Here is a 20,695-nt window from a genome sequence, read left to right on the forward strand (position 1 = left end):
TCAAACATGCAAACAAGTTAGAGAGCTACCACGAAACGTGGCACACGGCGTCGAGAGCTGTCACTTCATATAGTGCAACATCGATCTGCGTGTAGAGACCACTTCATGAGATGATATAATTGAATGTGTGACTACAACACTAGTACCCACACATTAAATATCGCCGTTAAACGCTGGCTTTTTGGTAGGTCCTCGATTCCTTCATTTTTTTTTACTTGTCGTTCGAGTTCATGCGACGCTTACCGCCAGGCGTCACGGTGGCATTCACAAAGCTGCGATAGATGTCAGATCCCAACTGCAATGCCCTACCATACATACCGACGGTTGTAAAGAATACGCTTCTTCGCGCGGCCCTTTGGTACCTTGGGCTTCTCTTGCTTCTCCACCTTGGGAGTTTGCGACTTGACCTTACCGGCACGAGCGAGAGAGCCGTGGACCTTACCCATCTTGCTCTGGGACAGGTGTTAGTACCCATTCACATCTTCACTACGACATCCACCGGCATCACACATACCTCTTCGAATGTGGTTGAAAACCAACGATATGCCGTGCCAGACCGACGAAAACCGCCACTCGCCCCCGTGCGAGACGCACGCTCGAATCACGTGTGCATGGTAGTTTTAGATAAGCACGTGATGTAACACTCCTTCAGGCTTCGTGCGTGTTAGGCATCTGCTAACCAGTCAGAAGAGAGGACTAGCGGCTAAATCAGTGTCTCACGACTTTCTCCAAAGCGCCTCTGTCACCACGATGATCATTTCGAAGGAGAACCGCCGCACCATCTACACGACCTTGTTCCAAGAAGGTGTGCTCGTGGCACCTAAGAACTTTGAGATCAAGCACCCTATCATGGATGTGCCAAACCTGGAAGTGATCAAGGCCATGCAGTCGCTCACCTCGAAGGGCTACGTGCACACGCAGTTCAGCTGGCAGTGGTTCTATTACGTGCTCACGGACGAGGGTCTCGAGTACTTGCGTGAGTACTTGCACCTTCCCTCGGAGATTGTGCCCAACACGCACAAGCAGCCAGCTCGTCCTCAGCGTGCCATGATGGGTGACCGTGACGGTTTCCGTGGTGGTCGTGGCGGCGGCGACCGTGAGTACCGCCGCCGCGGTGACTTTGACAAGAAGGACGATGTGCCAAGTGGAGACTTCCGTCCTCGCTTCGGTCGCCGCGAGTAAATGACTTTTACTTGTGATGCAATCCCACACACATGTCGTTGACGTGAAAAGAAAGCATTGCACTGACTGTGAAATTTGTGTGATTGACCCTCGATATGCTGGATGCAAGTGACTTTGTTATTTGCTGTCTAGCTTATGGTGGATGGGTACCCCTATGGGTGGCACGCGAGTTATGCGCGTCGAGCTGGTGCTCTTAGCCTACTCATTGACGGGTCCAAAAATTCAATACCTGCTTATAGATGTGTCATTTACGCAATATAAGTATGCAACTCGCATGTCGAGTGATAAACAAGGATGTGTAGAAGTAAGTCCATATGTGCTTAGGCCTATGTGCGGTGGTTCTTTACACCAGAGTCGTCGTATCCGCAAGAGCCAACGGCCGCTTTCGGGCTTGCTTTCGGCAGACGACGAGCTCTAGGCCATGTGTGTATTAGTCAGCACACACACGCGTGCAAGACCCAGCGGACGCTAATGTCGTCGCGAGAAAGTGAGGCTGTTCAACCATTTTGACAAGCCAACATGGGACTTTTCGGTGGCAGCAGCAGTAGTGCCAGCGCCTCCAATGCTAATTCACCTCAACTGGATGCGGCCATGGCCGAGGTACGTCGCCCATAAGACTCATTCGCAGCTCGACATGATTACAGATGTGTTCAACCGTCTCGTCGAGTCGTGTCATGCCAAGTGCATCAGTCCTCGCTACGCTGAGGCTGACCTCAACAAAGGTGAGAGTGTTTGTGTGGATCGGTATGTGTCATGCTGATGAGGTAAGATGGGACTGACGCATGCTCTGAAGTTGTGTCAGCAAATTCTTTGCTGTGAATGCCAAAGTCGGCGAGCAAATGCAAGCGATGGGTCAAGCCGCTGCTGCCTCCAGCGGTAAGATGTTTGGCTGAATCTTCTCTAGCATGAGGATCCACGAATGATGCATAAATTGCACACTCACACGTTTCATAGAATTATGTAGATGTGTCGGTGAATGTATGGAGCACGAAGCAAGTAAATGAGGGGCTTTGGCGGCGAAGTACAAATACTACATCCTTCGTTGGTCTGAGCATCTTTGTATCATTTGCCTATTTCTATGCTCTCAGATTGCGTTTGTTGAAAATTTTTGAATTATCATGTGTAGCTGAATGCCAAGCCTTGTCCATGGTCACATTTAAGTAGCTTTCGTCTTTGATCGCAGCCAAACCGTTAGCAGCCATGCACGGCAAGAAAGACGTCAAATATATTCGAAATATGATTGGCTGTGACGCATGCACCTGCAACGGGCGTACGGACCTGCCGGACACCTATAGTGACAAAATCTTTGCGCCCAACCGAAAAACCTAGCGTCTCACAACCCTGAACTACTCAAAGTCCCGCCATCGATCACCGCCATGGTAATTGGATTTGTGGCGCTGGGGTGTGCAGTGCTCGCGTCTACTGTGGCCGTGCAAGCCAGTCCGACAGCGACACGATCAGGACCTACAGCTAGCGCCACAGCTGATGCCCATGGTCTACAGGTGCCGATCTATTTCAACGGCAAGGCGTTACATCCGCGGAATCGAAATATGAATGAGGATCAGCTATCTGAATGGTTGATGGCCGAGCACAACAAGTTAAAAGTGAAGTACACACACCCAAAGGATCGGCAGCCATCGAATCGGTCGAAGCGGCAACAACTTGGTCTGGGGGACTTCGGCCTCGATAGCTTCTACTTTGCTCCCATCGGTGTTGGGTCGCCAGAGTTGACACTAAATGTCGTGCTCGATACGGGATCAGCTGATTTCTGGGTCGCTGGAACTTCATGTTCGTTGATGGACCAGTGCCAACAAGGGATGATCAAATTTGATCCATCAAAGAGTAGTACATTCAAAGACAATGGCTTACCATTCAGTGTTCAATACGGCTCAGGTGCTGTGAGAGGTGAATTGGCTTCCGATAAGGTTTCTCTCGCCGGCTACACCATCTCGTCTCTCTCATTCGGATTGGCAAAGGAGCTGGCTCGGAATACTATTGGTCCACCTGCTTCTGGTATTCTTGGCATGGCTTTTAACACATTGTCCACGACGGGAACTATGCCATTCTGGCAAGTCTTGCTTGAAAGGAGAAAGATGCAAAATTATGTATTCAGTTTCCAGCTTGTAAACAATCTTGAAAAAGCGAACTCCCAGGATGCGAAAGAAGTTGCACCAGGTGGTGTGTTTACTCTTGGTGTATTGGACGACCAACAGTACTCGGGTAACATCACCTGGTCGTCCTTATCGAAGGGTTATGGTCCGAATGGCGTTGGTTATTGGGCCATCGACATTGAAAAACTGAATATTAACGGCAAAGAGCTCAAATTGGGTGAACTGAATATTGCCGCGATTGACACAGGAACCACACTGATTGGCGGTCCAGAGAATGTAATGGACGCCATCCACTCCAGGATCAGAGGTGCACAAAAATACGCACGTGCACCACAATACTACGTGTTTCCGTGCAGGACACAAATCAACCTCGACTTTACGTTTGGTGGTCGCACATGGAAGCTCACGACGAAGGATTTGATTTCGCACCAACTTACATCCAATATGTGCTTGAGCTCCTTGTTTATTAGCCCAACGCAATCGCCAAACATGCCATCATGGATTGTGGGTGACACGTTCTTAAAGACTGTGTTTAGCGTCTTTGATGGCGCAAAAGCACGTATTGGATTTGCGTCTCTGCACCAAGGTGGTGCACAAACCATGTCATTGACTAGCGCTACGATGGACAACAGTCTAGCGAACAAGGGGGCCAAAGAATCAACTGAGGCTGGCCCAATGAGCGATGAAAGCAGCGCTGGGATGCCGCATGGTGGAAACACTCCTGGTATGGCTCGAAGCAACACTGACAATGCATGGAAGACAGCCTCTATCTTTGTACCACACGACATCAAGCCAATTGATCCACCGAAAGGTTCAAGTCATTTCGTTAAGCCTGCGAATATTGTTACGCTGTTGATGGTGTCTGTGATGACTCTTACAGTCTCTATGGTGGTTCTTTGATTGCGTCCTTGTAAGAATACATGTCCCTTGACCTTCCAGCTTTTCCTTGTCGATCCAGCTTCCATCATATATTTATTTATTTATATATAAACTATTTAGGCTGGACTGATTATGTTCTCCAAAAAGGTACGAATCATCAACGATGAGTGCAGTCATAGTGCCAGGTTTGATAGAGACGGTGAAGCACTAGTAACAGGAGATGAACTCGATGCTACTTTCATAAATCCTTGTGTGCAATTGGCTGCTCGAGAAGAGACGCCAGCGATTTCCGGGTCTTGTGGTCATGGACCTGAGGAAGAATGACCTGGAATTCGACAAACAAGTCGCCGTGCTCCTTGCCGTGTGCCAGGTCTTTTTCATCATAAGGAATTGGCAATCCCTCGCTGGGGATGCGAATGACTTGGCCCGGTTGTGTGACGCTCGCACGCTTGATGTGAATTGGGTGACCGTCATAATGCGAAAGGGTGTGATCGAAGCCGAGGAGAGCGTCATGGAGAGAAATCGTGTAGATATAATAGAGATTATGGCCCATGCGACGGAAGTCGCCAGGCGACGTGGTCGTGTGGACCTTGACGATAACGTCGCCAGCGTCCATATCAGGGTCCTGGTCGGCCATGCCTTCAAAGATATACTCAGCACCTTCGCGTGCACCAGCATCTACTTCTACTTCGATGTCTGTTGTGTCCGGTAGAACCTTTTGACCGTGACAGCGACTGCATGTGCGAGCGATCATGCGACCTTGGCCTTGGCAGTGTGGACACGTCGATTGCATGCTTGTTACGAAGCCAGGCATGATTTCCTGTCGGAGTATTTGGACGCCAGAGCCACGGCACTGTGTGCAAGTACGAATATCTGCAGTTGAGTGAGCACCGGAACCGAAACACGAAGGGCACACGACATGGCGTTCATGGACAAGTGTAAAAGAACGACCGAGGTACAGATCGGATAGCGAGATTTCGGCTTGGTATATTTTGCTAGCACCCTTCGGTGTCTGGTCATTTGAGCGGCTAGGGCCACCACCAAAGAACTGTCGAAAGAGGTCGAAAGGATCGCCATGGCCATTTTCTTTGCGTGATTGATGCTGCAAAGCTGCGTCTGCTCCATGGGAGTCGTACACGCGGCGTAATTCAGGATCAGACAATACTTGATAGGCTTCAGACACTTCCATGAAAGCCTCTGCCTTGTCTGGATGCTTGTCTGGATGCATGTGACGAGCCTTTTTCCTGTAGGCGGACTTGATCTCGCGTTCGGATGCATGTGGCTTGACGCCTAGGACTCGGTAAAAATCTTTAGCCGCTGCCACGAGAGGCAGTAGACACACGATGCATACTAACAGCCATATCGTGAGGTATTTCGCCGGCCAATAGAGCATGATTGCAAAACAATGAAGGACCTTACGCAACTAGGAACACCTGAAACCCTCACTCACAACGAGACAGGAGCACGATTGGACGAGGTATGTGTGTGAAAATGCAAGGAAAAGAGAGGGGAGCGAATATAGACAGTAGAAAGGGGGGGAGAAATAGGTCACGAAGGGCAAAAGAGTAAGTCGTTCAGACGTGCGGGCCAAAAGAGCAAGGCAGCGACAACGACGACGCAGGCGTTCGTTGGTTTGAAGGACGAGTTGCAATTTGCGCACACGAGCGAGGCGAGGAATATGGAGAACCTCCACGTGGTTATGTGACGCAGCAAGAGCCACGAGCTCGGATGCGTGTTTGATCGCAGTAAGCTTGCACAAAGCCACATGCAAAAGACGTCTGCCTGAGATCCGTGCAATGCAGGTGTGTAAAACATGTGGCGAGGAACGAATCGCCACTTAAGGTCAGTGCAGAACAAGCAACGAGTGTTGAGACAGATTCACGCCACCCAACACCATGGGGGATGCAGCTGTCATGACGGCAGCTGAGGTGCAGGGACTGGTAGCTCGAACGCTACCATCCTTTTACACTAGTTCGCCAAGGTTTTTGCAGAGTATATCAGACCATGATCTGGCGCTTCTGCTACCCATCCTCATATACTGGGGCGCATCACTTGCATACCATGCGCTGGATGTGATACGGCCTGCATGGTCAGAGAAGTACCGGCTGCATGCGCCAGAAGAGCTAGAGAAGCGGAATCGAGTGAGTATGAAGCGCGTTATTGCAATGGTCGCATTTCAACACGCGATCCAGACGGCGTTGGGCATCGCAATCATGGAAGATACACCCGCGACCAAGACACGCCGACTAGATGCAGATCCGTTTACGGATATTCCCGCGCTTGTACAGACTATGCGTAGCCTGCATCTGCCACTGTATGATAGCGTACTTGTGCGTGCTGCCATCGCGCTGTACTGGTGGGGAATTCCGTGGCTTCAATTCTGGTTTGCATGCTTTGTTCTAGATGCTTGGCAATACATGCTGCACCGCACCATGCATGAGGTGCGATTCTTGTATCGCACAATGCACTCGCACCATCACCGACTGTACGTGCCTTATGCATTTGGTGCTTTGTACAACCACCCACTCGAAGGCATGCTCCTCGACACGCTCGGCGCCGAGCTGGCTAGGGTCGTAAGTCGCATGACTCTTCGGCAGACGATGGTGTTCTTCACTCTTTCCACGTTCAAGACCGTGTGTGACCACGGTGGGTATGCATTCCCATGGTACTTCAATCCCATCCACGCGCTCTTCCCTAATAATGCGGCCTACCATGACGTGCATCATCAGACACAAGGCTTGCGCTACAATTATTCGCAACCATTCTTTGTACACTTTGACACGATCCTCGGTACCAGAGTCGATCCAGAGGACTTCCACACAATGCTTGAAAAGAAGGGTCTTCAGACGAGGAAGATCGCTAGTGCAAAGAACGACAATGAGGCGGAGGAGGAGAATGCACGTCCTGCACGGCTGCCCGTGCCAAAGCGGTCGTCACCATATTCAACGGCTACAGTGTGGTCAAGCGTGCTATTTATGGGCATCCTGGCTGTGCCCGTGCTGGTGTATTCAGTTGTGTAGAGAGGTAGATGTAGTCGTAGACAAAGCGGGAGTGGTTGTTTGGGTATCAGACGTCGAATGATTGGCTGCGCCGGTGGCGTCCGTCGCATCCGTGGCTTCGGTGTTGACGGTAGGCTCAGCAGGCTTGTCAGGCATGCGGACTGCGTTGCCTGATTCTATGGCCGCATGGACCGGCTCCGTCGCCGAGGGCGTTGCTGTCGTAGATGCTGCACGTGCCGTGGGGATGACAGTGCCATTCGTCCTCGGCGTTGGTGCGCGAGAGTCGGAGGCCATTGTCGCGGGTGGTGACGATGGCGACGCAGTTGCAGGCGGCGACGGTGAAGGGAGTGGCGACCCAGACGGCGATGGGATGGTCGGCAAATGCAGGTGCCGCGCTACTTGGTCGGCCATCTGATCGGCCTGGCGGTGGAATGCCGCTTCCAGTGCCCCCATGGACGGACAAGCGGACTCGCTCGCTGCGGCAAATGTGGGCGTCGTTGTCGACGTACCGCATGGCGAGAGACCAGCATGCAGCAGGTATTGCATGCTGCCCCACTCAAGGATCTTGCGCTGCAGCCATGGAAGGCTCACAGGCTTGTTGAGAAAGTCATTGCATCCAGCGGCGAGGGCTTCCACCCGATCAGAGCTTAGCACAGACGCCGTGAGTGCGACGATAATGACAGAGTGTCGCGCATGGTAATGATGAAGAGCTGGATCCTGCGCCGACCTCGGGCTTTTTCTCTGCTGCGACAACCGCAACTGGCCCTCGAGGCGACGAATTTCTTTGGTTGCTTGGATGCCATCGAGACCTGGAAGCTGAATATCCATGAGGATCAGGTGAAAGTTGCCACGACGCCATTTGTCAATAGCTTCATGCCCGTCCTTGGCCATGTCATAGTCGATGCGTTTACGGCGGAGGAACGTTGCGAGAATTCGCTGGTTGATCACATTGTCCTCGACAATCAGCACCTTGACGGGCGGAAGGAATTCTTCCCGAAGAGCCATTTTGCGCCGCTGGATCCGTGTGCTAGACTGAGGCGAGAGTGGTGGCGCATACGGTGGAGACAGAGCCGCGTCATTCGTCCGTCGCCACGACTCGTCGCGCACGCCGATCATGACGCCCTCTTGTGGCTGAGCTGACGTGCGGACGGAGCGGCTTGGAAGATGTGCGTAGGGCGTGGGGCGCGAGGGATATGCTTTTGGATCAAATTGCAAGGGCGGCAGGTGGATCGATGTTGGTGCACCGGGACGCGAGCCACGTTCTCGTTGACTGAAGGAGAGCGTCGTGGGCAGCTGTGGTGAGTTGGGTGGAAAAGCGCCAACACTTGGCACGCCAGGCATGCCACGCATACTTAACTGCGCTGCACGGAGCATGGACGCACTCGGATATGACGGGGGCGGCACTGACGACGAGAGGGGCTCGCTAGCATGTTTGTTTTTGGTGCGCGGCGAGACGCGTGAGCCCGGGTCCGGGGGCGTTTCGCGTGGTTGGAAGTAAAGGCCTGCTGGGCGGCCATCAGCGCCATGCACGAGACGCCCACCGGCCGTGTTAGCGTGCGATGCGAGCCGCGAGACGGCCTGCGTGAAGTAGTCTGTGGTTGCGTCGGCTGCGTCTGACACGACATCGGACGCCGTGGCAGGCGATGCCGAGTAAGACGCAGCGGAAATGGCCGGCACAGACGACGAGGACGAAGAGAGGGTTGGCGATGCTATCATGGAAGTCGGCGGCATGCCCGAGGCTGCCATGGACATGGATGCAGAGCCTGCCGGCATCGGATGTGGACTTCGACTCGATGCACGTACGTTCGTGGTGGCTGGATGAGTGATGCCACGTGCAGCAAGAGAGGCCGAACTTGACAAAGACGCTCTGCGAGTGGCGCTCGAGGCGCCAGAGGCTGGCGTAGACACGGAGCCTGTAGAAGAGTGCACTGGTGCTGCTGGTGGCGCGTGTGCTGGAGAATGGACCGGCTGAGACGCTTGGGTGAAAGCCGACGCCGAGGTGGAAGTTGACACGGGATCTGACTTTGGTTCTTGAGTGCCTAGGGAAACTTGGCATGAGCCTGGCTCTAGATCCGCAATGGCATGAGGATCTGGAGCTGGCGCGGAGCTAGAGTCATGTGCAAGATGAGGACTAGACGCAGATACGCTCGCGGGTGGTGGAGCAGGAACAGAAACAGACGCTTGCTCCAGAGCCAGTGGCGGGACTGGCGTCGGGGCTGGTGCAGACATTGCCATGGATGCAGGCGCTAGTGCCGATGATGTTGGTGCTACTGGTGGTGGTGCTGTCGTTGTTGTTGATAATGTTGTTGATGGTGCTGATGTTGGTGCTTGTACTGGTGTTGGTGCTTCTGTTAAGGCTGCTGTTGACGCTGTGGTTGGTGCTGGTATGGAAGTTGATGCCGATGTGGATGTTGGCACGGGAGTTCTTGTTGGCTCAGCAGTAGCAGAGGATGCAAGCGAAGGCATAGACGTAGGCGTCGAGACGTTGTTGGACATGGGGATAAGGCCTAGGCCCAGGCCCAGGCCCAAACCGTGACGAGCGTCAGGACTCGACAAATCACTAGATGGTGTGACCATTTGAGTGGCGACGGCTTGCATGGAAACAGGGAGTGGCACCGGACCCTGTGGCGGAAGTGCCTGGGCGATCCGTGCTTGTTCGTTGGCCTCGGGCCTGGGCGACCCGTTGTCCTTGTACAAGAGGCAGTAGATTGCATACGCCAGGCGAGCGCGACTGATGGGCTCGCTCAGAGCCATGCAGCGTGGCGGCATGCTTTGTAAGACTGATACGATGCGTGGCAACGGAGCGAGAAACACACAAGGAACCTGTGCTTTGGCCATCGCATGCAGCTGCTTTTGATCATGGTGCACAATCGCAATTTCTGGCTGCTGATCCAATCCAACGAGCGAGCACTGCCAGTCCACAAGATACTCTTGCAGCTGACGACAGAGATCATCGTCAGGCGACGCAAAGTGAACGCGACGAAGATGAATAATCTGCATGGCAGATAGCACAGTGATGCCCGGCGCAATCAAAGGCACATCCCGCTCCGTATTTGGCTCACTTGACATGAGGTCGGAGCTGGCCGGCCGCTTGAGTGTGATGTTCAAGCATGTAGGATGCTGTGCATGCAAAAGAGGCTGAAAGTACGGCTTGTCCTGCAGTGTCTCGAGAGAGACAGGCGTCTGCACGAGATGACACCCGATGTCGTCTAGCACTGTTTGCATATCGACGTACGGCCCAAGCCAAGGCGGCCAAGACGTCTCATCCACTGGCACAGTCGCATCAAAGTACACGTACACAAGTGTCTGGTTCGCAGGTGCGTCAACACTGGGGTGGATCACGACACGCGAGTCCTGTGCCACATTGTGCACGAGCCACGATAGCACATGGATCAGCAAGCCGAGCGCAGCAATAGGGTACGTTGCACTGGGATACCAAGGTGTATTGGACGTATCGGCAGCCTCAGCGAAGGGTGATGCTTGTGTGCCATCCGTTCGCACTGCCGTCAGCAGAAGCGTCGTGGGCGATGTGATAAAGAGCTCAACACGACTTGCACTCGCCTGGGCTGCTACGGCATCGAGAGCCGCCTGTGTCAGGTCTGAAATATGCGCTGAAAGGGATGCGGCAGAGATCACTGATGGTGCATTAGCACTTGTTATGCTCATAGCCGCACGAGCATGCATCAGCTGGATCGCGTACGATGTGTACACGCTCGCTAGCAGGATCGGCGCACTCACGCATACACTGGCACGTGTATGAGCTTGTGCCGACATAGTCTGCAGCGTCGTGTCTAAGCTGTACTGCAGCGTCCGTGCGACTTTTTCATACGACTGCGGCGCACTAGCCATGCTCTTCTTCGTACGAGTCACGAAGTTATCTTTGTTCAATGTGTGGCTCTGAGTCGTTCTTCCTTTCCTCTATTGTCCCAGTAGTAGTATTTTTTTCCCTCTGTGTTCTTCTTTCCCCTGATCGTGCCAGCTCACCTTTGGTTGTCGTAGACACCACGAGCCGAGCGCTCGTGAATGGGTTGGTAGCCAAAAAACGACCTGCGTGCCACTCGATGAGTGTGTGGAGCTTATTTCTGGTGCGTCCCTCAAACGATTCCCACCCCCCCCCCACCGATATCACTATTTCATCTCTGACACTTGGCCCTCCACACACCATTGAGCCCCGTCTAAGTAAGCCAATAAGAAAAAAATAAAAGAAAAAAAGGTATTGTCGCTAGCGCCGTCGTAGGGAGACTCCCCACAAGGACGCAAGCCTGCTTGAATGAATGGCACCACCACGAAGGCCTTTGTCCCAACCAACCCCTCTCACTCCGCTTTCGGAAGGTAAATCATGTTTTTATACCTATTTCCATCTGTCCGCCATCTTACTAGGTCGCACAGCATACGAGAACCGTGCATGTGAGGGCGCTCTTGAGCCCCTTGCCACCGATTCACCCGACTGTCCTCTTTTGCTCCACGCACCTGTCCAACCTCCACGTCAGTGTCGTCCCCCATTCACATCTTAGTTGGGCCCTGGACAACGAACGCCGCCTGTGATTCTCCCTCATGTGGACGTCAGCAATGCATGCGTCTTTGAGTGACGCGCTGCATGCACTTCCACCGCCCACACCAGGCACTTGGAGTGCACAGACACTCCTGCGCCTGCGGACCTGTGCGGCTCTCTGCACAGCGCTCGCACGCGCGCGGAACGCCGGTGCGAAGGACGCGGACTTGGCCCGCATCGTGTACGCAACCTACTTGCACGTCACTACGACTCTGATATCCGATGCACAGGCACTCGAAGAGGCCGAGGCGTACTGGCGCCGCGTAACGCGCGACCACATGCGTGCGGGACTTTTGTGGCTGCAAACGTTGCCGGAGCGACTCGTGTGGGGCCGTCGGCAGACGAAATGGATCGGCCTTCATGGCGTGCGTGCAGAGGCGGAAGCCAAGTGTGAACGACTTCATCGTGCGTATGAAGCAACGGCGCGCGCGCTCGGTGCACTGGCAATCGCTTGGCACACCTCGTCGTCGTCCAACTTGTCCATGTCGGAGCGGGCAAAAACGCTATGCAAAGAAGGATGGCTCGCTCTTTCATCGGATCTACCCTCTCGGCCCAAGGATCACCTATCTCATACCACGGCTGCATTCCTCGATGCTGTCGTGACGCACGAGGCAGGTGTGTCGCGTGTGCTGCGGGCGTGTGGAATACCCAGCGTGATGACACACGCATGGCCCCTGCTGATTGTATACCCCCTTGTGTCGTGGGGTGCAACCAGTCTCGTGTACCGCCATTGGACACAGATCACCACACAGATGGCAGCTGCTTGGGAGACTGTGCAAGGGCTTGTGGTCGGATGGGTGTATGTACCGGCGTTGCGCCTCCTTGATACACTGCGCGCTGGGCGGAAAGAGCGTGCGCTTCTCGTCCGCCGCGAGAGTCTCGCTGCCGATGAGCAGAGCCTCGAGCGCATGGTCGAGTCGCTAGGCCGCGACACGCTCCAGCTCGATCCGGCGGCCCTCGCTGACTTGGCGGCTCGCACGCGCGCCGGCGACTTGACGCCCGTCTGGCAGGTGTATGAGGCGGCGATGCGCTCACCGGTCCGCGGCTTTGTCTCTGGCTCGCTCGTGCGTACATTGCTGATCCACGTGCAAAAGGCGAAAGTCGACTTGGAGATCGCGCTAAGCGGCATCGACTGGCTCCTAAAGTCGCAGGAACTCCTGCTGGGAGCCGTCGGCTTGGCCCCTGCCCTGGGTCTCGTATACGTCTTGTACGCGAGCGTCCGTGGCAGTGTGCGCTGGCTGTGCCAGAAGCCCGCTTCTCTCCGTGCATCCAGCACGACCCAACTGCGCATGGATGCTTGGCAAGCGTTGCGCCGTGCGGATGCTCGCTGCTGCTACTGCCGCTGCGCATCCTCCGCCTCCTCCAGCCATGGCCCAGTTGATGCGAACGACCCGGCGAGCTCCCGCTCCATGGCGCTCCTGTATGGCCGCTTGCTCCTTGATCTGCGTGTGCTACGTACGTCCCTAGCCGCTCTGATCAAGCATGCATGCCATGGCGATCGCCTTGTTCATGCGCGCCTGCTCAGCGAGGCAGATGCTGATCTGCAAGCGCTTGAATGTGCCGACGCATGGACGGACCGTGCCAATGTTGTCGCACGCATGTGGCGCTCGTGGGGGCACCTAATTAGCGTGCAGTAAGAAGATGCTCACCCGACCAGATAGCGCAAGGCGTCGTCGTGGACATGGCCGTCCACGTCGTCAGGGTCGGTGCCTGAGACATACACATGGCCCATTCTTACACCATGACAATCCCATTCCCTGAGCCGTAGATGGATGGCGGCAACGGCCGCGGTACATGCTCATTTTCTTCGCTGCTGGCTGCTGCTGGATCCAACGCATCTTCGTCAGCACGCGACCCCATCCCTCCAGCGATCGGTGCGATGCGCCAGTTGAACAGGTAAAAGCGCAGGAATCCATCTCCAGGGCCAAACTTGAGCTCATGCGTAAACAGGGGATTGTCAAGTACCGTCAGACAATTCACTACGTCAAAGCCCTCCTTGTTCGCCAGCACCAGCATGTCGTTCATAAGCGCACACAGACGCGCCTTCAGTCGCTCTCGACTGGCATGCGACTCAGTGTGCCAGGGGCGCACATCCGCTTCATCTGCCGCTTCCGCTGGCGACAGTCGGCTTAGTGCACTGCACTGCCACGCAGCTTGGCCGCGTTGCCGCGCCGCCTCGTACGGCGAGATCGTCTGATCCGTCGCCTGCTGGGCAGGCGGCGGTGTCGGCGTCGATGCACTTTGCTGCGCGGCGCCGTCGTCAAACGCCGCGTCCGTCGCGTAGTAAAACAAGTAGGCTGCCTCGAGCGTGTCATATTGTTCATGGCCCAGGAGCGTCGATGGCAGGCTGTAGAAGGAGAAAAAGTCTGTGATCGCACCGTCGTGCCGCTCAACCACATACGCCCACGTCACGGGACGTGTATCTAGCGGCACAGCTTGCGCAAACAAATGGCGCACCTCCGCATCTGAAAAGCGCGGTGCCATGTCAAAGCGCGCCATGTATCTGCGCAGCAAGCGACCGACGGCGGGCACATCGCGAGTCTGCATTGGTCGCAAGCCCGGCAAACTGGTCGTTTCTGGCAGCTTGTACCGCGCTTCGTGCTGCGCCATTGACATGCCACGCGGCACGGAACTAAACCCCACCTCGACCAGCTTACGCGCGTGGAGCGTTCGATGGTAATAGCGTGCACACGATATGGGCGTCGGCAGAACCTGCCCGGCTGTGTAGATGGCCTGGAAAATCCCACTCTTGTGGCACCTGCGTGTCACTTCCTTGATCAGCACAGGCGCAAGTCGCTTGCTGCGCAGAAGCTTGTGCACACACAAAAAGTTGATCTCTGTTACTTGCAGCACCGAGTCGTGGATACGCAGTTCCTGTGGAATGCCAGCAATGAACGCCACGAGCTTCTGGGATGACTTGACCCGCACACCGACGTGCCATGATTTGTCGTAGCCTGGATGATGAAGCACCCAGCGCAGAAATGCCGGTGAGTACTTAAAGCGCATGGTGGCTTCGCCATCTTCCACGTAGTGATGCGTCAGCAAGTGATACACTTCTGACAGTTGAGCGTCATCCTCCATATCGATGGTGACCCATTCAAAGTCCGCTGGCAGCGGCAGAGGCTTTGTGCTCACCAACTCTGGCGGCACATTCGGCTCAATTGCGCCTGTTGATGCTGCCTCGTGGTCTCCTAGCTGTTTCACGGGGTTGCGTGTTCCACGAACTTGGTGCCTCCTTCTTGACAGCATGCGTGGCTTCGTGACTCTCTGCGCCAAGCATCGACAGTAACTTGGCAAGTTGATTCATTCCCGCTCCCACATTTGGTTCCGACATGCTTTCTGAACCTGCTGGAGCTGGCTCACCCTGCTTCGTGGATGACCTAGTCTCGGGCGGCGACACGTCTCGCTGTTGCGTGCGTTCGTCCTTTTTCGTCATGCTCGGATGCCTGTGCCTAGAACTTTGGCTCCTTGACAGACACGCACGCTCTTATGCGTAGTTCAGCTTGTCGAGAAAAGGGGGGAAGCGCTCGAGTGTGTGCGTGGATGACGCGTTCGCCCGCAACGTTCGCGCCCCTCAGTCGATGGGGTAAAGACACAATGGTTTCGTCGCCGCTCGATGAAATTCAGTCGTTTTTCCATGTGGACGCGGTGCGACTCCATTCACTACCGAACGCGCACGGGCGACAACAGAAATCTAGCACGTGATGCACCCTCGCTCGTGCCTGTCTACTCTTAGCCTCTTTCTTGCGACGTCGTTACAGGATTTGCGCGCTGAGACGTGGCGAGGCGTGGCGCGATACACCCAAGTGAGCGAGTCAGAGAAGGTGATCTTCTCCGCGAGGCATTGCCAAAAAAGATTGGTACACCGCTTGACCTGCATCAACAACCGCCAACCCTCAACCAAATACGCGCTGCTTGCGCAGCTGTCTGCACGACCAAAAGAGCACATCCAGTTCCATGTCGTACGGCTTCTTAAACAAGCAGGGTGCTGCGAGTGCAGGATCTTCATCCGCGGATACTCCCATCGTATGTGAAACGTGCCTCGGGCCCAATCCGTATGTCCGCATGTCCAAGCATCATTTGGGTAAAGAGTGCAAAATCTGTGGGCGCCCCTACACTGTTTTTCGATGGAACCCTGGGAATGGCATGCGCTTCAAACACACAGAAATTTGTACAACATGCGCCAAATTACGGCATGTTTGTCAGTCGTGCATTCTCGATCTCGACTACCATCTGCCTGCACAAGTCCGCGATGCTGCGCTGGGCTCCTCCGTCAAGATACCCATGTCAGATATCAATCGGCAATACTTTGTGAATCGCATGGATAGCCTCCTGGATGGCGCATCACCAGAAGCAACAAGAGAACTGGTCGGTCCTTCTCGTGCTGGACACGAGGTTCTTAAGAAGCTCGTTCACGCCCGCTCGGACTCCCCGTGGCAACAGCAGCAGTACCTTCGGCACCATGACCGCCCCCCCGTGTGCTCCTTTTATGCGCGCGGCGCTTGCACCCGTGGCCAGGCGTGTCCATACCGACACGAAGGTGCACAACACGCTGCATCCACACATACTATAACAAACTCTTCTACCAGGAGCGAGAGCCAGCGGCCATCACGCTCTGCATCGTCTATGCCCCTAATAGAAAAGGTGCCAGGCGCCAAGGCGTTAGACACACCGTCCGATGCACACATTCGCACATTGTTTTTTGCTAATCTTCCTGTCGATATGGACCACAAGACCAGCTTCGCACCGTCCTGCTCACAAGCATACCGAAACTTGACCAGTGCAAATGCCATTGCACACATCCAAATGATAATGTCATCACACTGTGCATTCGTCCACTTCGAAACGCGCGACAACGCCGAGTGTGCACGCAGACGCTTTAGCTACCAAAGTCTACATGCAAGGGCAACACCAAGTGCGCGTTGCATGGGGCCGGCGACCACCCTCATCTGCTTCATAGTGTAGCCCAATGTCTAGGAAACTGGTTCCGAATACGACCAAGATCCCAAATGACAGAGACGGGCCAAGGAAATAAAAAAAAAAAAGAGAAACGAAGCTCACAAATACCCGACCCGACAGCACACCAACCCAGGTTGCATGGATTTTTGTTTCTTATCAGAGGAGGTTTTCTATTTCTTGCCTTTGCCTCCTTTGCCCTTTTTAGCCTGGACAGCTGCGCCGGGACGAGCTTCACGACCGCCACTCATCCAGCTCAAATCACTTTCGTCAAACGAAACAGAATTCTGCGCATGCCCCGCGCCATCATCGGCGAAGCGACGACGGAAGCGGCCAAGTCGGCCCATATCGTCATCAGCCTCAGCTTCATTCCGACCACCGGACAAAGGATTCCACAGAGGATGATTCGTAAAGTCCCGCGTCATTCGTGTAATGTGTCGAGGCGATGTGGTCGTCACACGCACCGACGATCCGTCCGCCAGGATCACCAAACCAGGGAATCGCGGCACCGGCCGTGGTAGAGGTGCTGTCGGGTCAGGCCCATCTTGCTGGGAGGATGCACACACACGCCGTCCCGTAGAAAAAGTGCGCATCTGAGCTGGTGCATTCCTTCCTTTCGTCTTTTCAATCTCTGAGAGCGTGGGAGCCGGTCGCACTTGCTTAATGGTATCATTGGAACCCAGCTCTGTGTGCTCCGTAAATCGTAGCTTATATGTCGCATTTTCGGCTTCTTTGTCCGCCACACCTTGCACTACATTGTGTTTCAAAATATAATTCACCTGCTCGCCCATATCCAAGCCCTCGTCAATCTTGGCAGGATCGCGCTCTTCTTTTGCACTGAGAAATCGCTGGCGAGTTTCTTGCCGCGCAGCCAAAAGCGCACGTTGGTCTCCGCGGAACAGATCGCGTGTTGTTCGCATAAGCGTGCGGTACAATGCTACCGCACGCTGTCGCTGCGCGCTTGTGAATGCTGTTGTTGCTACTGCCATTCACCTGCTATTTGTGTTGCTTGTATACAGGAACACACTTCTTGCCACGCTCACAAAACGACTTGTCTGGCTCGAATCGCCAACCGAGGTCTCTCCAGCGTTCAGTTACGTAATCTGTCGTCGACAAGTGCTTGGCTCAAGATACAGACAGAACAGGAAGTGGCAGCGCAAATCGAAAAACCAAATCACAGCTTGCCTAATAGACCGGTTATTCAAGTGACTTCTGACATAAGTGGCGGGCATGAGCGACGCAGGAGGCTGCTGCGATACATATCACGTGTCACTACACGTGGCATGATGCCGAGCACAGTGGCTGTGGCAACACAACTGCCGTAGCCGAAAAAAGATCTCACACGCACAGTGGTCCCATTTCTGTGCTCGGCCACACACATTAGTTGGTAGCATGGTGAGCCCCGCAGCCCCTGGACGATTGTATGTATCATTGCTGTTTGTTAGCTACTCGAACTTACACATACGGACAGAACTCGGAAAGTGCGCATCACAGTTGTGGCTGCCGATGGACTATCGAAGGTATGTTGTAGCAGACGGAAGAAATGGTCGTCTTCGTGCGTGGATGCAGTTGCTTACTCGTACATATAGCGTGATGTGTTCCGACTTCCCGACCCGTTTGCAATTGTCACGGTAGATGGAGAGCAAACACATACAACGTCTGTCATCAAAAAGACGCTCAACCCATATTGGAATGACTCGTTTGATGTTAATGTAAACGATGCATCTGTCGTTGCCGTACAGATCTTTGACCAGAAAAAGTTCAAAAAGCGCGATCAGGGGTTCCTTGGTGTTATTAACGTGCGGATCGCTGATGTCGTGGATCTGGAACTTGGCGGCAAAGCGCTCTTGACGCGCGACTTGAAGAAGTCAAACGACAACCTGCCCATTCATGGCAAGCTGATCATCGATATCAACACAAATGTCGCTGCTCCTCTAGCCCATGGTTCTGGTGCAGCCTCTTCCTCACATCTCACCGCGGGTGGACTCGCGCCAGTTGCCTCGTCTGCGTCTGTCTCCAGCGCGCCACACAGTGGTCGTGCACCGACCGTGGCTACTCAAGCATCGCCAGCAGTGCCAATGAGACCAGTTCCTCCTTCTGCCGCTGCCACTGCGCGTCCAGTCGCTCCAGGCAGCTCGACGCCATCACTTGAGCCCGTTGTACCCACGATTGTGCAAACAGAAGCCACCGCCCCCACCATGGCCTCCCACACTGCGCCTGCCATGTCGCCATCGAATTTGAACCAGTCGCGTGTTCCCGATAGCCGCGCGGATGACTTGGGCCCTCTTCCTCCTGGCTGGGAGCGCCGCACGGATCATCTCGGTCGAATCTATTACGTGGACCATAACACTCGGTCTACGACGTGGACACGACCGTCGGGTGATGTGAATGCTCAGCGGGCAAATGCAGAAATGGATCGCTCGCGTATGTCCAGCACGATTGTAGCGGACGATTTCCTTGGTGTTGAGGGACAAAACTCAGGGGCTGCTGGTTCTTCGACGCCCGTCACCGCAGCGACGAACGAAACGTCCACTGGTGCTGGACCCTTGCCCAGTGGTTGGGAGCAACGGACTACGGCGGAGGGCCGCCCGTACTTTGTTGATCATAACACGCGCACAACCACATGGGTTGATCCACGCCGTCAACAAATCTTGCGTATCATGGGCCCCAACGGCAACAACTTGAGCCTTCAGCCCCAGAGTGTAAGTCAACTGGGTCCACTCCCAAGTGGATGGGAGATGCGTCTCACTTCTACGGCCCGTGTGTACTTCGTCGACCACAACACAAAGACGACAACTTGGGATGACCCACGGCTGCCCAGTTCCCTGGACCAGAACGTGCCGCAGTACAAGCGCGATTTCCGCCGCAAGCTTATCTATTTCCGCTCGCAACCTGCGCTGCGTCCTATTCCTGGTCAGTGTCATGTCAAGGTTCGCCGCACGCATATCTTTGAAGACTCGTACGCGGAGATTATGCGCCAGCAGCCGAATGACCTGAAAAAGCGCTTAATGATCAAGTTTGAGGGTGAAGATGCCTTGGACTATGGCGGTGTCTCCCGTGAATTCTTTTTCTTGTTGTCTCACGAGATGTTCAATCCTTTCTACTGTTTGTTTGAATACAGCGCACACGACAACTACACCCTTCAGATTAATCCACACTCTGGTATCAACCCAGAGCACCTGAACTATTTCAAATTTATTGGTCGCGTCTTGGGACTTGCCATTTTTCACCGTCGTTTCCTTGATGCACACTTTATCGTCTCGTTCTACAAGATGATCTTGAAAAAGAAGATCACGCTTGCTGATATGGAAAGTGTCGACGCTGATTATCACCGCTCACTGCAGTGGATGCTCGACAACTCGATCGAGGGTATTATGGAAGAGACGTTCAGCACAATGGAAGACAAATTCGGCGAAATGGTCACAATCGAGCTCAAGCCCGGTGGCGAGCATATCGATGTGACCAACGAGAACAAGCGGGAATATGTGGAACGGATGGTCGAATGGCGTATTGTAAAGCGAGTCGAAGAACAGTTCCGTGCATTTATTAGCGGCTTCTCCGAACTGATCCCTCTGGATCTAATCAATGTATTTGATGAACGTGAGCTGGAACTGCTTATGGGCGGTATGTCGGAAATTGACGTCGACGACTGGAAGCGCTTCACCGACTATCGTGGCTTCACTGAGCAAGATGATGTTGTACAATGGTTCTGGCAGTGTGTGCAGCAGTGGCCAGCCGAGCAGCGCTCGCGTCTTCTGCAATTTGCCACAGGCACATCTCGTATACCTGTCAATGGCTTCAAGGATCTCCAAGGTTCTGATGGTCCTCGCCGCTTCACCATTGAGAAATCTGGCGAAATTAACCAACTGCCCAAGTCGCATACGTGCTTCAACAGGATTGATCTTCCACCATACCCATCCAAAGAAGTGCTGGAAAACAAGCTTGTGCTAGCCATTGAGGAGGGAATGCGCTTTGGCAATGAGTAAGAACAAGTAGATTCGAAGGTGTGAATGCAT

At 54.3% G+C, this 20,695-nt stretch overlaps 12 protein-coding genes across 12 annotated transcripts; 7 read left to right on the forward strand and 5 right to left on the reverse strand.

Annotated features, from left to right (window-relative positions):
* Nucleotides 1–211: 211 nt before the first annotated feature.
* On the reverse strand, nucleotides 212–446 carry MGL_0596 (uncharacterized protein; the record flags this gene model as incomplete). The annotated part of the gene is made up of 2 exons (XM_001732769.1): nucleotides 212–272; nucleotides 319–446. 2 exons carry the CDS (start codon nucleotides 444–446, stop codon nucleotides 212–214), a joined length of 189 nt encoding a protein of 62 aa, XP_001732821.1.
* Nucleotides 447–750: 304 nt separating this feature from the next.
* On the forward strand, nucleotides 751–1,182 carry MGL_0597 (uncharacterized protein; the record flags this gene model as incomplete). The annotated part of the gene is made up of 1 exon (XM_001732770.1): nucleotides 751–1,182. The coding sequence occupies one exon, from the start codon at nucleotides 751–753 to the stop codon at nucleotides 1,180–1,182; it is 432 nt and encodes a 143-aa protein (XP_001732822.1).
* A 519-nt stretch (nucleotides 1,183–1,701) lies between these two features.
* MGL_0598 (uncharacterized protein) lies at nucleotides 1,702–2,146 on the forward strand (the record flags this gene model as incomplete). The annotated part of the gene is made up of 3 exons (XM_001732771.1): nucleotides 1,702–1,782; nucleotides 1,811–1,926; nucleotides 2,137–2,146. 3 exons carry the CDS (start codon nucleotides 1,702–1,704, stop codon nucleotides 2,144–2,146), a joined length of 207 nt encoding a protein of 68 aa, XP_001732823.1.
* A 412-nt stretch (nucleotides 2,147–2,558) lies between these two features.
* MGL_0599 (uncharacterized protein) lies at nucleotides 2,559–4,193 on the forward strand (the record flags this gene model as incomplete). Its single annotated transcript, XM_001732772.1, has 1 exon — nucleotides 2,559–4,193. The coding sequence occupies one exon, from the start codon at nucleotides 2,559–2,561 to the stop codon at nucleotides 4,191–4,193; it is 1,635 nt and encodes a 544-aa protein (XP_001732824.1).
* Nucleotides 4,194–4,410: 217 nt separating this feature from the next.
* MGL_0600 (uncharacterized protein) lies at nucleotides 4,411–5,565 on the reverse strand (the record flags this gene model as incomplete). The annotated part of the gene is made up of 1 exon (XM_001732773.1): nucleotides 4,411–5,565. The coding sequence occupies one exon, from the start codon at nucleotides 5,563–5,565 to the stop codon at nucleotides 4,411–4,413; it is 1,155 nt and encodes a 384-aa protein (XP_001732825.1).
* Nucleotides 5,566–6,067: 502 nt separating this feature from the next.
* MGL_0601 (uncharacterized protein) lies at nucleotides 6,068–7,192 on the forward strand (the record flags this gene model as incomplete). Its single annotated transcript, XM_001732774.1, has 1 exon — nucleotides 6,068–7,192. The coding sequence occupies one exon, from the start codon at nucleotides 6,068–6,070 to the stop codon at nucleotides 7,190–7,192; it is 1,125 nt and encodes a 374-aa protein (XP_001732826.1).
* Nucleotides 7,193–7,319: 127 nt separating this feature from the next.
* MGL_0602 (uncharacterized protein) lies at nucleotides 7,320–10,945 on the reverse strand (the record flags this gene model as incomplete). Its single annotated transcript, XM_001732775.1, has 2 exons — nucleotides 7,320–7,332; nucleotides 7,491–10,945. The coding sequence occupies 2 exons, from the start codon at nucleotides 10,943–10,945 to the stop codon at nucleotides 7,320–7,322; spliced, it is 3,468 nt and encodes a 1,155-aa protein (XP_001732827.1).
* A 780-nt stretch (nucleotides 10,946–11,725) lies between these two features.
* On the forward strand, nucleotides 11,726–13,360 carry MGL_0603 (uncharacterized protein; the record flags this gene model as incomplete). The annotated part of the gene is made up of 1 exon (XM_001732776.1): nucleotides 11,726–13,360. The coding sequence occupies one exon, from the start codon at nucleotides 11,726–11,728 to the stop codon at nucleotides 13,358–13,360; it is 1,635 nt and encodes a 544-aa protein (XP_001732828.1).
* Nucleotides 13,361–13,457: 97 nt separating this feature from the next.
* Nucleotides 13,458–14,972, reverse strand: MGL_0604 (uncharacterized protein; the record flags this gene model as incomplete). The annotated part of the gene is made up of 1 exon (XM_001732777.1): nucleotides 13,458–14,972. The coding sequence occupies one exon, from the start codon at nucleotides 14,970–14,972 to the stop codon at nucleotides 13,458–13,460; it is 1,515 nt and encodes a 504-aa protein (XP_001732829.1).
* Nucleotides 14,973–15,788: 816 nt separating this feature from the next.
* Nucleotides 15,789–16,688, forward strand: MGL_0605 (uncharacterized protein; the record flags this gene model as incomplete). Its single annotated transcript, XM_001732778.1, has 1 exon — nucleotides 15,789–16,688. One exon carries the CDS (start codon nucleotides 15,789–15,791, stop codon nucleotides 16,686–16,688), a length of 900 nt encoding a protein of 299 aa, XP_001732830.1.
* Nucleotides 16,689–16,852: 164 nt separating this feature from the next.
* On the reverse strand, nucleotides 16,853–17,599 carry MGL_0606 (uncharacterized protein; the record flags this gene model as incomplete). The annotated part of the gene is made up of 1 exon (XM_001732779.1): nucleotides 16,853–17,599. One exon carries the CDS (start codon nucleotides 17,597–17,599, stop codon nucleotides 16,853–16,855), a length of 747 nt encoding a protein of 248 aa, XP_001732831.1.
* Nucleotides 17,600–18,222: 623 nt separating this feature from the next.
* Nucleotides 18,223–20,665, forward strand: MGL_0607 (uncharacterized protein; the record flags this gene model as incomplete). Its single annotated transcript, XM_001732780.1, has 2 exons — nucleotides 18,223–18,234; nucleotides 18,269–20,665. 2 exons carry the CDS (start codon nucleotides 18,223–18,225, stop codon nucleotides 20,663–20,665), a joined length of 2,409 nt encoding a protein of 802 aa, XP_001732832.1.
* Nucleotides 20,666–20,695: the final 30 nt, after the last annotated feature.

This window comes from Malassezia globosa, assembly GCF_000181695.2.
Source record: "Malassezia globosa CBS 7966 chromosome Unknown mgl_sf_1.1, whole genome shotgun sequence".
Lineage (NCBI taxonomy): Eukaryota > Fungi > Basidiomycota > Malasseziomycetes > Malasseziales > Malasseziaceae > Malassezia > Malassezia globosa.